Below are 16,477 nucleotides of genomic sequence, written 5' to 3' on the forward strand. Positions count from 1 at the left end.
GTTGGTATTTACCAATTTGGGTAAAATGTAAAATATTATGAGATTGTACTATTACACTCCAAGACCAGATAAATGATCAAGTCTTAAAAGCCTAATGAATTAATAGTGTACGGACATTTTTTCTGTTAAATTATTGATCACAAACATCAATTCACCCTTATTAAATTGTACAATTGAAAGATAAACAAAAATGTATACACAATATTACAATAGTTAGGAATATATGTACAAAATATTAGGGATATTAAAAAAAAATAAAAAACAATTTTTTGGGGGGAAAGATTTTAAATTCTTATAGTTTATTTACTTTATTTCAAAGAATGATTAAAAATACATAAAATTGAAATGTATATGTATAGTTAATGAGAAGCAGATTTTGCAAAAGAATCACTATGTTTGGATTCATGTTTTTGCATTTTTCAATATGAGATAAAATATACTCAATATTTGTTTTTGTGTTTTTACACTTTATCGCTGTGTTTTTTTTTTGTTTTTCAACTTTCTATATATATATATATATAATACATATACTTATATAAATAATATAAAAGAGACATGATCCGATAAGAAACAGTGATTTTGTTTCCCAAAAATACAACATTAAATATACAATATTTATATATAAAATATATAAAAGAAATATGATTTAACAATAAACAATGATTTTTATCTCACAAATCCCAATATCAAAGCTACACCACTTATTTTAAAATATTCTAAATTATTTCAAAATATAAATTTAAATATTCTATTTATTTTCAACATACATTTACTTATATTTATTTTTTTATCTCTATCTTTAAAATACAAAATAAAATACTCAAAACACAAATTCAAAAACTGCTATGCATTTTTTATGTAATGGTTTGATTTGATTTTTGAAAGTCTGTAAACATTCTCCTGAAAAGTATTTAAACCCCATATACTCATTTTCAAATATCTTACTACTGTAGAACTGTCACGTAAAGAACTGTACTTGGTACAACATCAACATGCGAAGCGTACAAGTGGCTGATGCATGAAAAGAAAAAGTTAGGACCTTTCTCTTTCATTGTCATAAGCAGTATTACATTTTGATGGTCCGTACTCTGACAGCGACCACTGAAGAATGGTGGCACATGCCTCCTGTCAAATCATTTTTCACGGGACGCCCAGGATACGTTGTACGGTTCAGTGGACGGCTAGGATTTCTCTCTTTTGCTAAACTTTCTCTCTGAATGATAGCCCAAAGAGAGAGAGAGAGAGGGGGACACTCTCTGAGCCTGAGCCATTTGCATAGTATCAGCTGTACAATATCTTGCATTATATTACACAAAATACACGCTCGCTCTCTCTCTCTCTCTACTGGGGCGACTGCTACCAGGTCGACCTTTGGTCGGGTGGACTATAAAAGAGAAGAAACCCACAACAGTCTTTTCATTTTCCTCTCACTTATTTCATGGTAGGAATGCTGAGTGACAGCGATTGGCCAAGAAAAGTTCGTAACTTTCAGCTTCTACTTACTGTAGCTGCAAAACCCTGAAGCAGAACGAGAAAAGGAGAGGGCTCTTTTTTCCCATTTCTTAGGCTGGTTTATTGTATTTTATGGAGTTTTTGTTGAGGACAAAGAACTGGCCAAGTAGGTTTATTTTTCTTGGGTTTTGATGATTAACGATGATGAGCTGAAATTTGATTCTTATGGAGGGGGTACTTTTTTTTGTCTCTTTTTTTCTTAGTGGGCGCTTGTGAATTTCGTGATATCGTTTATGAAGTAAAATGCGAGTGAAGATTTGAGATGGGGAAGACCGAAGTAGGGAGCAGTGGGCTGTTGGAGCTCAAAATGGCCGAGTGTTTAGGGGTTCATATATTAAGGATCAGAAGTGAGGGATTTGTTTGAGGTGGGAGTTTTAAGCGATAATTCTGTTTCTGCATACACAAATTGTAGCTTTATCATACTTTAGAGATTACCAAGTGTTTGTATTTGAGTAAGCTGTGGATAAAATATGAAGCTTTCAACATCAGGTTTGAGTCAGCAGTCTCATGAAGGTACCTGTATTGTCTTCTCTTTTCCAACATACTTTTCTTTTCCTTTTTGTAGCTTGAATTTCTGTTTCTCTTTTTCTTTTCCTTTTTTTTTTAATTTTTTTTTTTATGAAGTTTGTTTAATTCAAGTTCATGAAGTATCTGGCAGTGTGTCCGTTTCATTGAAATTTTTGTTTTCGAAGCATGGACTTTTCCTTTTCTTGGAAGGACTCATATTAGTGCCTTTTGAAAAAAGAAAGAGAATTTCACTAAGTTTTAGCTGAAGGAATTGTGATTGATGGATTTGTTTATTGATTGTGGGGTATGGAAGGGGAGAAGAAGTGTTTGAATTCTGAGCTATGGCATGCCTGTGCTGGTCCTTTGGTGTCGCTGCCAACAGTTGGGAGCCGTGTGGTTTACTTCCCTCAGGGACATAGTGAACAGGTTTTTTTGAATGCTCTATTGTAATTTTCACTTCTTAGAGATTTTGTTTAACATCAAGTAGTTGTTTTGGTCTCTAATTGATCTTAACTGGAAATGTTCATCAGGTGGCCGCCACAACTAATAAAGAAGTTGATGCCCAGATACCCAATTACCCGAGCTTGCCACCCCAATTGATCTGCCAACTCCACAATGTTACAATGCATGTGGGTTTTCTTCCGTAAACGTTTTCTGTTCGTGTCTTGTTAATTAGCTAATTTTATTTATATAAACCTCAAAAAGAGTTCGGTTCATTTGGTGAATCTCAGGCAGATGTTGAAACAGATGAAGTATATGCTCAGATGACATTGCAGCCCTTGACTCCGGTATTTTCAACTATACCAAGAATGGCGAACCTTTTTATTATTTTATCTAGGATTTTTATCTTCTGGAAGAACTAATATCTATAGTCACACAGCAAGAACAAAAAGATGCATACCTTCCTGTGGAGCTAGGAACTCCTAGCAGGCAGCCAACTAATTACTTCTGTAAGACTCTGACAGCAAGTGATACTAGCACTCATGGAGGCTTCTCTGTTCCTCGGCGTGCTGCAGAGAAAGTTTTCCCACCTCTGGTAATAATACTCTCACAACCCCATCATTCTGATAAAAAGTGGTTTCAGAGCTGTTCTGAATTTTTCTTTGGTGCCTCAGGATTTCTCTCAGACACCACCTGCACAAGAGCTTATTGCCAGGGATCTTCATGATGTCGAATGGAAGTTTAGACATATTTTTCGGGGTACGTTTATGAGGTTATTCAACCTCCAGTCTTTGATTTGTGAAACCATTTCTAGTGCTTGTATTTCCGTCCTTCACTTTTTAGATGAGTTTCTGTGACGCAATTCCTCTAATAATAGTAGCAGTCTAAATGTAAATTCTAGTTCCCTATGATATTCACATTAAGATGTGTCCCCTTTCCTTTACTATAAAAGAGATATTGGCCTTCTAAAATTAATAAATGAAAAACTCAAATAGTAGGAAGTTGATATTTGCTGTTACGTGGAGATTTTCGCAAGAGTGCACAGGCAAATTTCTGTTGATTAAAGTCAGCTGGGTCCAGTTGTGTATTTGAAAGATGAGAATCAACTTACAAGTAATGCCTGCTTTAAGGAAAAAATGAGGCATGCCATTAGTATTTTGAATAGAATGAATGCAAAAGATTGTTTCCCAATTTGGTGATAGAATGATCTAAATAAGGCATGGGAAATGAGAAGGATGAAAAGTTAGCAAGAAGGAAGTTGACATATAACTGGTGGACACGGTACTTAACGGGATGCCATGGAAACAACCGAATTTGGTTGGAGTGATGCAATCCTAACTATTTTCTGGCTACACATCTCTTGTTCTTTGATATATTGACTAGCAGAGAAGGAAGAAGCTTCTTAGTGGGAGGCAAAAGAGCTGCATTTATATTGGGATCATACCCTGAAGTTCTTTAGGGTGTTGAATTGTACGGAGCATTTGTTGATGTAGTGTTCTTCTGCATTGTGCTTGAAAAGAGCACTTGAAACTTCAAAGTAGTCTTGAAACCCAACTCCACAAGGTAATAAATTTGTAATTAATAGTCCCTTTATACATGTAAAACATGGTTAGGAGTTGCTAATCTTTACCAATTACTGGTGAATAGTATACAAAATGCATCACCAGTACTGCTTAATCATTGTAGAATTGTTTCTATGTCAAGATTTATCAAGAGGAATTGACCTTAAGTAGTTTTTAACATCTTCTCATGACATGATTTGGTCATTGCAAAGATAACTTATGTTCACTTGGTAGAGCTAGAAGATGAAAAGAGAAAAAACAAAAGAAGTACTAAGTGAGAAATAGAACAAGAAATTTAATATTTTATTTTCTATTCTTAGTTGATTATATTAATCATACTGTTTGCTGAACTATTTGGTTGGTAAAAGGGTTATAAATTCTTGATGGTTAAAAGATAAAACCACATTTCATTTCAATTATTATTCATTTGCAATTATTAATTATTGATTAGGTAAATATTATGTGATTAGCTAAAAGTTAAATATAAATTAACGAAGTAATTTAAGTAAGTACTTAGTTCTTTCACAATCGTTTACTTGGTTAGTGGAAATTGATTATTAAATTTTCATGATTATATTTTTGTGACATATAATAGCTAAAACTAATAAATTTAGCAATTTAGTGCTTTTCCTGGTGATGTAAGCATAGTCCAAGTTGAAAAATGTCAAAGGGGTTTTTGTGTAATGAAAACTTTCCTGTCAGTATAACTATTCAAACATTCGGAGTAGTAATTTGACCATTTTGCAGGAAATGTTTCTATTAATTATCCTTAAAATAAAGGAAAGTACTAAAGGATGCATACAGATTTATAGTTACATTAGCTAGATAAAATGCCGTCCAAACAAGACCTCACCGAGCATATTACGTATGAATAAGTATATTTGTTATGCAGAATCGAAAGACCAAATGATGCTGTCCCATCATCAAAGTCATGAATAGACATTCTTGTGTAAGCAAAAGCTGAACATAGAATTACTGACATGGGCATTTTCATTCGCCTTTGAGCTCCTACTAAAGTCAGTTTAGTGCACTGTGATACCCAATAAAGAGGTATTGGGTCTTAAATGTAGGTTTCCATTTATGAAGGGGATGTTGCTATTTACTTTGAATATATCATTGAATTTATCAAGTGCTCAAGTTTCTTTGGAATTGTAAGTTTATCACATATTCTGGGTGCTGAAAATTTCAAAGACATGCCCAACTCAGATTCTTTTGCTTTACCTTAGTAAAAAAACTACGATATCAGCCCTCTTGTTTCATTTGCCTTTTGTATTGTCTTAACATGATTTGTGTTTGTAAAATGCTACCCTCTACAAATTAAAAGTTGATGAAAGTAGAACATGGAAATCGTTTTGTGCCTCGCATCTAGCAGGTGTTGAGGAAGTGCCAATAAGAGTACTTACAGTTTATGTGCTCGTGGTTACACTTATTAAGTAGCAGAATTAAGGGTCAAGAAGGCTTTGGAGACAAGTGATATATAGAATTCCCAAGATTCCACAGTCACACTCTAAGCTGAAACTTTTTACAAGGAGATTGCTATTCTGTTTAAGGGACGAAGTAATATTTTATAAAAACCTCTTTTGTTTCTGAAACAAGAAATGCCATCAGAGAATGAATTCTCGCCTATTAATTATATTAATCATAGAAGACATTACATATAAAACTTCTTACGTAATCTACAGAAGGAAACAAACTTAAAACCATTATTTTCCTAAGATATCTCCTGTAATATTGTTTCCTGATGAATCCTATAATATCTCCTAAACAATGAAAGACATGTTTTCCCCAGTACACCTGTTTCTGACTATCATTAAACTAAAGAAATGACATTCAAATCTCTTAAAAGTCTCCAACACTCCCTTTCAAGCTGAGGAATAGATATTCATCTATTCCAGCTTGCTGAGGATGGATTCAGACCCTGGTCTTGGCACAATGCTTCTGAAGATCAGCTTCTTGTGACTATCAGGAATGTGGCACATATTATTTCTAGCTTCTTCTTTCATGTTTATCCAAACATCTCCTAGCCTGACATGCTTCATTTGATCGTCCTTGACCAGGAGAATGTATGTGTTGGCGGAACATACTGATAGCATATTCAAGTTCTGGACTTGTAAGGAACAGATTAATAAGTCTCCCAACTAAAAATGGGCTACCTTGCCAACCAGAGGATCATCCTCACTAGCTTTCTGTTTCCAATTCTCTAGTGATATTTTGAGGGTGTACAACTGAATTTCCGGGTCTCTTGCAGTAAATTGAGAATGTATTGTCTCTGTGAAATGAAACTACCTTTATGACTTCAAGCAATCTCCATTCCGAGAAAATACTTCAATCATCTAGATCTTTCACTTTGTATTCTTCTGTCAACCTCGTCTTGAGTTGAGAAATCTCTCCATTGTACCCTGTCATCTTCATGCCGTCCACATATATGGTTAAATAGACTTCCTTATTTACCTTCCTTTATCAAAATGGTGTGAATGACTCAGTGTGAATGGCTTGTCCCTGCTTATATCCCAGCATTCAAGTTTGGTGCTAAGCCTTTTGAACCAGGCCCATGTGGACTGTTTGAGGCCGAGGGGCTTTTTCTCTACCTGCACATTGATCTTTTGTTCCTCAGATGTAACCCAGACAGTGTTCTCATCTTCATCTAATTCACCACTGAGTAAAGAATTTTTTATATCAAGCTGATGGAGTTCACATTCAACAATTGTTGGAAGAGAAGAAAATCCTGATTGTGTTTAACTTTCTGATGGAAGCAAATGTTTACTCGTAGTCTGTCCCCTAGGTTTGCATGAATACTGAGCTTGCATCTGTGCTTTACACATCTCAATATGAGACAAAAAAACCTTATCATTTTTGGAGAACAGCACTTGTACCCCTCTTATGTTGGGGAATATCCTACAAACACACATTTTATAACATTTGGACCAAGTTTCCTTTGATTGGGATATTGGTGTGGACAAAGACTATAGATCCAAACAATTTAAGTGGAAGGGAGTTGGAAATGTCTCTTTGAGGAAACTTCTCTAAAAGAAGCCTCACTGGAGTATGGAATTGACTTGTCTTTAAGAGTATTGATAGAGAAGATGCAAGAATTGCTTTCTGCAATAGGATTTCTGGACAAAACAACTACTAAGCATAAAAATCCGAGCAACCTATAACACACCCCATTTTTGTAGGAGTGTACAGGCACAAGAACTTTGATGATGCATCCCATTTTCTCCCAAGTATTGGATAAAGTTGTTGAGAAGTATCCTTTCCTGTTACAGTAAGCACATCTTTATTGGGCAATTCAAAGATATTCTGAATGAGTTTATAGAATTGTTTGAGAATAGGACAGGCTTCAGAGTATTCCGAATATGGACAAAACAATGTGATTCATCTATGAAAGTGATAAACCACGATCCAATCAGGTTTGCAATTCTTGCTGGTTTTGAGATATCACCATGAATTGATTGAAATGCTTTGGAGGGTTTCTAAGATTTTACTTGATGATTTTGGATTGTTTTGCAAGAATGCACTCTGCAAACGAAATGGATATTTTCTTTATTGATGATAAGGTTTCAAAATAATAGTGTTATAAAAGTTGGTGCCATAACTTGACATCAGAATTAGACAAGACTGAAAGAGATTTTGTATTTGGATTTTTAGATCTGGTGGAAGACTTGACACTTGACAGGTACTAAAGGCTAACTTCTCCTCAGCACCACCAATCATATTGCCCGAAAATGGTTTCAGAAATTCACAACAAGATGGAAAAAATGTCACAGCACAAATCCATATGGCTAGTTAACTTTCTAATTGATAATAAGCTGTTAGCATGTTCATGATTTCTAAGAAGTCGGCTCTGGGAGGAAGTTTAGCTTTTTGAGAAATTTAATCTGAAATCAATTTTTGGAGCTTTTGAAGATAAGTTTCCTTATCGCGGGATTTTGGATTTTGTCAATCAGATCCAAGATTGAGGAGAATTGATTGATTAGAGTTGCTGCTTGTTTGTTTGCAGAGAAATCTTGGGGGACATTCGGTACAGCCATTAATATCCCCTGGACTAGATTCATGGGACTCTTCTTTTGAAGAAAAGTATCCTTCATGTGGCTGGATTTGACTAAGTTAACTTTGGCACATAAGAGCTCTTTTAGCTCACAGATAGCTGGTCACATTTTTCCATCAGCAAACCAGATGTTAATTGTCTGATCACATGCCTTATATGTTTTAAAAGCATCCACTGAACTGGTCATGTGATTGGATGAGCCCGTATCCAAGCCCTTGCAATTTTCCTGCAGGGACTTATCGAATTGGATCATTTCACCTTTTTGCACTGTTGAGCGTTGGGTTCTCTGAATTTTGAGACTTGAACCCACTAGAAAGCCTGTTTTCTGCCTGAACAGTTGGTGCAGCAATCAGTCTGCTCGGTTGAACCCACTTTGATTGGCTGAACATTGGCCATTACATGAAAAAGAAAAATAAAAACTAGGCTACCAAAATCAGTTATACCATGAAGCAAGAAATATTATTAAGAGAATCAATTCTTGCCCATTGATTTCATTGGTCATGGACCTAATCTATGAAGGTAACAAAACCTGAAACAAATTTCTGTAATCTCTCCTATATAATGAATGGTATTGTTTTCTGAAAACACCCTACAACATCTCCTAAATAATTACTATCTATCAAAATAAAGAAATCATCTTTCCAAATCTCCAACAGTTTCAACAAACGGCAGAAGCAGAAAGCAAAAGCTTGTGAGCATATGTGCTGATTGTTTTCATCTATCTCCTACATATTACTCAATCATTATGATTTTTGAAAATGACTTTTTACTAGCAACAACAGTGCATGGTTAATTTATTGATGCTAAACATTGAACCTCACTACACAGTTGATTCAAAGATAAGGTGCTCTGATTTCTACTTTTACCTTTTGATTATTAATGTGGGGTGGCGCGTCTTCACTCAGGTCAGCCCAAGCGTCATTTGCTAACCACTGGCTGGAGCGTCTTTGTTAGTGCCAAACGACTTGTTGCTGGAGATTCTGTTCTTTTTATCTGGTACAATTTTACCTATTGATGTTCCAATAACAACCTTCAACTTTTGCCTTTAAAAACTTATTACATATAATAAAACAAACTATGTCATTTGGCTTTAGGAATGAGAAAAATCAGCTCCTTTTGGGAATACGTCGTGCCACTAGACCACAAACTGTGATGCCATCATCAGTTCTTTCAAGTGACAGTATGCACATCGGATTGCTTGCTGCTGCTGCTCATGCTGCTGCTACTAATAGCTGCTTCACTGTTTTTTATAACCCAAGGTGGGAATACATCATTCTCTCATAATTCTTTTTTCCATCTACTGACGAAACCTTGTCCAGGGCTAGTCCATCTGAGTTTGTCATACCTCTTTCAAAGTATGTCAAAGCCGTATTTCACACGCGTGTTTCAGTTGGAATGCGTTTTCGAATGCTGTTTGAAACTGAAGAATCCAGTGTCCGCAGGTATATTAATGGTTACAGTGCTGGTACGAGAACGTCTTTGTTTTACTACTATTGTGATTATTAAGCATAATAAATTTGCAGTAGTTAATATATACAATGTCTGGATGTGGAGATATGAAGGTGATATGCGCACAATTAGGTTATAAAGATGACAGTGTGGCTTCTAAGGGTTTTTGATTTTCCACCTATTGACTTTCAGTGATGATTAATGGTGTCAAATTATTATTTGACCATATTTAGGTGGAACTATCATTGTTTGTTGTTGATGAATATATGTTGTCAGATAGTAGCTTTCCCACTTAAGTAGGACTAATCACAGTTGGCTGCTGCATCATTTCTTGCTAAAATCATTACAGGACAACTCTGCGTTCTCATGATGCAAACTTACTACTGTGGTATGTTATGGTGTGGATCATGTTCTACTATTTTGTATGGCATTCTCTAGCATATCGTCATCTGCTCATAACTATGACTGTTGAGATAATAGGAGTTGTTGCTAGAGCGCTAAAACTGATCAATATCAGGACTTTGCCAAAATAATATTTGCATGACATTTTGTCTTTTAAACTCTTGGTCTTATGAATGGAGCATTGCACATCCAGATACATGGGCACGGTTACTGGCATTAGTGACTTAGATCCTGTTCGTTGGCCCAACTCTCACTGGCGTTCTGTAAAGGTGAATGACATTGCTGTAATACTTAATATTCTTAGTTCTCATTTTATTCCTATGCCATCATTTTAGGTTTATCTTGACTTCAGAGTTTAGATAGCTGAAGGTTTTTTAGATAAAATTTGTATCTTGTCATTTTCTATCTAAAGTTTATGCCCATGCTTGGAATATATATTTTTATTTACAGCTGAAAATCTTAGTTCATGTAACTGATGTAGAAGAGATCTAAATCGAGGGATTCCTAAATTATTTATGTGAATTTTCTAAAACTCTAGCTTTGTAGTTTTACCCAAGTAGAAAGTGACATATGAGCTGTCCATGCAGGAACTTGTGTTAGAAGTAAAGGTAGCAATTATTTTCTACAGAAAATATCATGGTTGATAACTCTACATTATAGTTTACAAAAGAGAGGCTTGCAACTTGCTATGTGAATCTAGTAGGTTAACACTACACTCAAGCGTGTTTATGCCTTATACTTTTCTTGGTTGGTGGGTGAATAATTAGCTTTGATTATTTCCTTTTTCTATTTGATATTGTTTTGAGTTAAAAAAGATATTTTTTCTAATCTTTATGGATGTTGACCTATTAAACTTTTTTTCCATTTTTTTGCATATAGATTGGTTTGTTGTTTTAAAAAGGATGATATCCATATATTGATGAAAAACTAATGAAAAGATAGAAATATTGAACATGCACCTTAGGACAAGGTAACATCAAAATGCTTTGAAGGCTAATTGGTTCTATATCATTTTCAATAGAGATATGTTTTTTATTTCATCACTTATTTAAACTTATGATGCGTTTGCTTAGTCAAAAAAGATTTGTTTAGAAAAGAAAAGCTACTAGGAATTTAATTTACAGAAAATAGAAATAAGTAGGAAAATGCAAAATTAATATGTTACCATAATGGATATGTGGCAATTTGTTAAAATTATGCTTGTATTGGAATGGTGTAAATAGCATATTCCCACTTGTATTTTGGCAAAAGATGGAACTCGAACAAACCGTTTCTGTTTTGGAAGAAGGAATTTAACCCATGTCTTCCGACAAAGGACAAGTAATATACCTTACAGGAATCCAATATGACTGGAAAATATACATTTCTGGTCTCTTGCCTTGTTACTAAAATGAATTTGGCATCTTATGTTCCACAACTTACATATTTAGTATCTCAAGTTACTTATTTTGGTCATATATGATCTCTTTTTCATGATTGAAATTGTATTTACATGATGATTTTTATAATTATTGTTAAGCCGCACTGTTTACAACTTTGCACTGAACGGGGGAAGTTTGTTGTGTACTTCAGCTATTTTCTGTGTGTGTTTTTTAAGATGAGATGCTCTAGAGTTTCAGAAAAAGTTGCACTTCTATATGATCTGCTGAGCTTTGTTAAAAATTATAATACAATCGGAATTAATATGGTAACAAAATCCAATTGACCTCCCCCCAAGTCCAGTAGCATATGAGCAGGACATACTACTCTTTTTGTTAGTTTCTGATGGATGGTTAATTACCGGGACAAGATGTGTTCAAAATAAGTAATTTGGGAGACCAAATTTGTCAGTCATGGAACATGGGGAACCTAATCCATTTGAGTGGCAAAATTGAGGGACCAAAATGTATTTTTCCCTAAAATGATCAATTGACCCTTGTATTCATAAGAGAGAAACTCTTTTGTCATTTATTATTCTTTTAGCCTTTTCTTAATATTAGGATGATGTAATTGAACATCCACATGTGGACTAAATATTTTGATATTGTATATGTCTGAGTATGCAAAAAAAAAATATTTCATTGATATTTGTATTATTTATTCAAGATAATTTGAATAATTAAATAAAGCATAGTTTTATAAATTTTTTATGGTTTTATTGCATGCATAAAAGGTCAATTTTTTATTATACTACATATGGATATGAAACTTCTTGAGGTATTTGACTTTATAAAGAAATAACCTCAATAGGGAGCTAGCGAACCACTCCTAGCCCTCTGGGCTGTTGGAAACTTAAGCACCACCAGTGCCTGATATCTTCTCTCTGTAAACCCGGGTCTGTCTCTGAACCTGTTAGCCCATGTCTAATTCTCCTTAGCAGCACAGCTGCCTAACTAATTCAAAAGCCCAAAACCAAGTACAAGTAATACAAGCTAATAAATATATTTAAGATTTAATAAAAGGGGTACAATTGTGTACAAACTACAAAAATTTATTAGAATTGTGATGATATACTGTAATGTGAGGAAAATGTTTAGAACTCTTTAGTTTTTCTCTTTGAACTTAGCTTATTGGCTTATCAAATTGGGATATCAACAAATTTCAATAATTATGTGAACCAAATTTGTGAGATCGATGTGTCTTCAATAAGTCTTTCCGGTGTACCAAGTTTCCGGTTTGATTGGGTTTGGACTAGTTTTTGTAATCTTAAAAACATGCAAGTATGTAATTTTTTAAAAGATATCATCATAACTTTCTATATATGAGATAATGTTATAACAAAGGACTAATTATAATTTATGTGTGCATGTTACAGATTTCTGAATTAGAGTTCTAAACATATTTTTACTTTCAATTGTTAAAATGACCAACTATTTAAATTCTTATTTTAATTAGGAGTATCATACTTATATTTTATATATGAATATTTATGTAACATACACATACTTTCTCAATATATGTTTAGACGTGTATGATAATAGCTTTGGTTGGAAATACAAAAATTTGAGGCACATGGAAGCCGAGTCCAGGGTTGATTTGGACCTCTTGCGTCCTATGTCGAAAAATGTCTTAATGTAGTTAGTTCAAAATTTATCATCAAATAGTATTACATACACCCCTACTAATATACCATTGTGGATTACATTGAATTTTTAAGTCAAACCTATAATGTTTAGAAATAGTCACATATCCAAATACTTATTGGCTGTACTTTTCTCTAGTAACTATTTTCAACTCTTTGTTTTGATTGAGTAATCTTGGATCATGTAACATGCATATTTGTTACATCTCTTAGGCTAGCCATGGTTGTCTTGGAATCCTTATTCTGAAAATCACTTTAATATGTTCTATGTTCCGTCAGCCTTGATGGGTTTTCTTCTAAGTTTGTCTGGCCTCTCATTAAATCATGTGATGGGTTTTCTTCTAAGATTGACTGGCCTTCTCATCAAATCACTTGTTGGGTTTGTTGTAAGTTTGTCTGGCCCTCTCATACGAGCATCAAAGATTCCAGTAAGCATTTCTTTTGGTGATGTTTGGACAAAATGCTGCATGAGTTCTAGCTTCTAGGACCTAGTCCAAGCTGCATCCGTCCAACATAAGCAGTTTTCACATCTGCGAGTGCTTACTGATTATGTCTCTTTTTCTCCCTTTTCCCTGAATCTGTAGGTTGGTTGGGATGAATCAACAGCTGGTGAGAAGCAGCCAAGGGTATCTTTATGGGAAATTGAGCCTTTGACAACATTTCCCATGTATCCCTCATTATTTCCTCTCAGGCTGAAACGGCCATGGTATCCCGGGGCATCATCTTTCCAAGGTATAAGTCCCATCCAAATTTGCTTCCCTCTTAATGTATTGCAGAAGTGCATCATATAATACTTCTCGGTTCTAACCTCTAGTGCTTTCGCTGGTGAAAGGAAGTATATAACCCAAGTCAATTTGTAGAATAGCTGTGAGAAAGCTAACTGCTTTAGCTGTCCTTGTCTGCAGAACTTCAGAAATCATATTGAAATTAAAATGTGGCAGATGCCTATATATTTTGAAGCCACCATGATCATTGCCTGCCACCGCGTTATGTTTTTCTGATTCATTTTCAGTTGCCAAATGACATGACCAATATCCGAGAGGAATTAGTAACACTAGTTTTCTTAAATAAATCGTATTTGAACAGAAAACAAGTGTTTTGCTCATTGAGTGAATGGTTTATGGAGTTTTCCTGGGTTCCTATCTCAGATGTTAGTAATGAAGCAATTAATGGCCTGGCTTGGTTGAGAAGTGGTGAGCAAGGATTCAATTCAGTGAACTTTCAATCTGTAGGCATGTTTCCATGGATCCAGCAGCAGAGACTTGATCCAATGGGCTCAAGTAATGATTTTGGTCAGCAGTATCAGGCAATGCTAGCGGGTGGACTGCAAAATTTTGGAAGTGGAGAGTTGCCAAAACATCAATTAATGCACTTCCAGCAGCCTGTTCATTATCTTCAACATTCAGGCAACCATAATCCTGTGTCACAGCAGCAGCAAGTAGTCCAGCCATCAGTTTCTTTGCATATGCTTCCTGCTCAAACCCAAATGCTGTCAGATAATATGCAGAGACCAGCAGAACAGCAAGTTGACCATCAGTCACAAGAACATCTACAACAACATAATTATCAGGAAGCATTTTTGATCCAGCATGATAAGCTCCAACAAAGGCAGTCTTTGGATATTCTATCCCCATCATTTACAAAATCAGATTTTACAAATTCCAACAGTAACTTTTCAGCGCCCACGGCTCAGTCTTGCATTCAAAATATGCTTGGTTCGATTTGTCATGAAGGAAATGGTAATCTCTTAGGTTTTTCAAGATCTGGTCCGCAGATCCTTACTGAGCAGCCAACCCAACAGTCCTGGGTCCCGAAATTTGCTCAGTCACCAGTCAGTGGTTGTTCCAATTCAAAGCCAATTCCATCATATTCTGGGAAAGATGGTTCCATCGAGCAGGAGACTTGTAACTTGGATGTGCAGAATCAAGCTCTTTTTGGTGCTAATATTGACTCCTCGGGTCTCTTGATGCATATTGGTACTTCTTCAGTTCATGCTGATATGTCCTCTATGCCTTTAGGAGCATCAGGGCATCAGAGTCCTCTGTATGGCTATGTGCAAGATTCTTCTGATGTGTTGCACAGTACAGGACAAGTGGACCAATCAACTCCAGACCATACCTTTGTCAAGGTGCTGATAAAAGATTTGTATTCAATAACTCGATGCGTTTTTTCATATTTTTAGAAATGTAACTATTTTGTTTGTATTAGGTCTATAAAACAGGTTCGGTTGGAAGGTCACTGGACATCGGCCGGTTCAATAGCTATCAGGAGCTGCGACAGGAATTGGGTCAGATGTTCGGGATCAAAGGGTTGCTTGAAGACCCTCAAAGATCAGGCTGGCAGCTTGTATTTGTTGACAGGGAGAATGATGTGCTTCTCCTTGGAGACGACCCATGGGAGTAAGTTTTGATACATTACCACACGGGATTTTGTTTCTTGTTTGGAGAGTCATGTTTTTGACATTTGTAAAGCCCTTCAATTTTCTGGTCTCTTGCATGCAGCACGAAAGATGCAATCGAAACATTCTTTTTATCTGATACTGATCTTAAACTTTTCTTTGTTTATACCATTTTTACAGGACTTGGTCTTAGGAGTTAGCACCTAATTGTTGCATATTTTTCATGTCTTATTTTTTATTAAATACTCCACTTTAACCCGTGTGCCCTTTTCGATTCCCTTGGTTACATCGTAGAGTGTCATTTTGAAAAATTGCTTGTGGTGGAACTGACCATGGTAAATTCCATATACAGGGCATTTGTGAATAATGTCTGGTATATCAAGATCCTCTCTCCTGAGGATGTGCTAAGACTGGGGAAAGACGAAGCTGAATCCTTGAGTAGAAGTGCAGTTGAAAGGATACCCAACGACGACACCCAAAACCCAGTCTGCGGACTACCATCTCTCGGATCTCTTGAATACTGAGCAAAACTGATGCTTTTCTTTTGTGGTTCTAACTCTTTCTCATAAAGTTCCTAGAAATTGCTCGTCTATGTGTGTTGTAAGTGGATCCATAGAATATATCCATTCAGTTCATGTTGCTTGATCGGAGTCCTGTTTGACATCATAGGACAAGGTGCATTGTAACGACTGTCCGTTTGATGAACGCTGACGTGAAGATCATGAATCTGCACATCAGGCTTTAAGAACCAGGAACTCTTAAGCTAGATTTGATACCTTGCTGTACTGTAAGCAATTGGTTATTTCTACCTGAAGTTGTTGCCTTAATGAGCTACTGTTTTATGATATCGATTAACCAAATCCCCAATAAAATTGAAGTTTAGCCATTTCTCAAGAAAGCTGGTTGTAGCTGATTTCTTATGGCGCCTGGTGGCATTTAGCACCCGAGGATATGTAGTTTGGGTTCGTGCAAGACACGGCAGAATTACTTTTATACTTAGGTTTGGTCTAATTATGAATATAGTCCCATTTGATAAAATTTATAATTACATTTTTTGAGATTTTCAAAATATTAAATCAGGAAAAACAGAATGCTCA

At 35.4% G+C, this 16,477-nt stretch overlaps 1 protein-coding gene across 1 annotated transcript; it reads left to right on the forward strand.

The window, feature by feature from the left end:
• Positions 1,226–16,221, forward strand: LOC105176789 (auxin response factor 8-like). The gene is made up of 14 exons (XM_011099695.2): positions 1,226–2,025; positions 2,333–2,445; positions 2,550–2,648; positions 2,751–2,807; positions 2,900–3,055; positions 3,135–3,219; positions 8,976–9,066; positions 9,165–9,329; positions 9,390–9,512; positions 10,115–10,190; positions 13,567–13,714; positions 14,131–15,110; positions 15,191–15,381; positions 15,733–16,221. Exons 1-14 carry the CDS (start codon positions 1,983–1,985, stop codon positions 15,902–15,904), a joined length of 2,499 nt encoding a protein of 832 aa, XP_011097997.1. The 5' UTR covers positions 1,226–1,982; the 3' UTR covers positions 15,905–16,221.

This window comes from Sesamum indicum, linkage group LG14 (genome assembly GCF_000512975.1).
Source record: "Sesamum indicum cultivar Zhongzhi No. 13 linkage group LG14, S_indicum_v1.0, whole genome shotgun sequence".
In the NCBI taxonomy this organism is placed as follows: Eukaryota; Viridiplantae; Streptophyta; class Magnoliopsida; order Lamiales; family Pedaliaceae; genus Sesamum; species Sesamum indicum.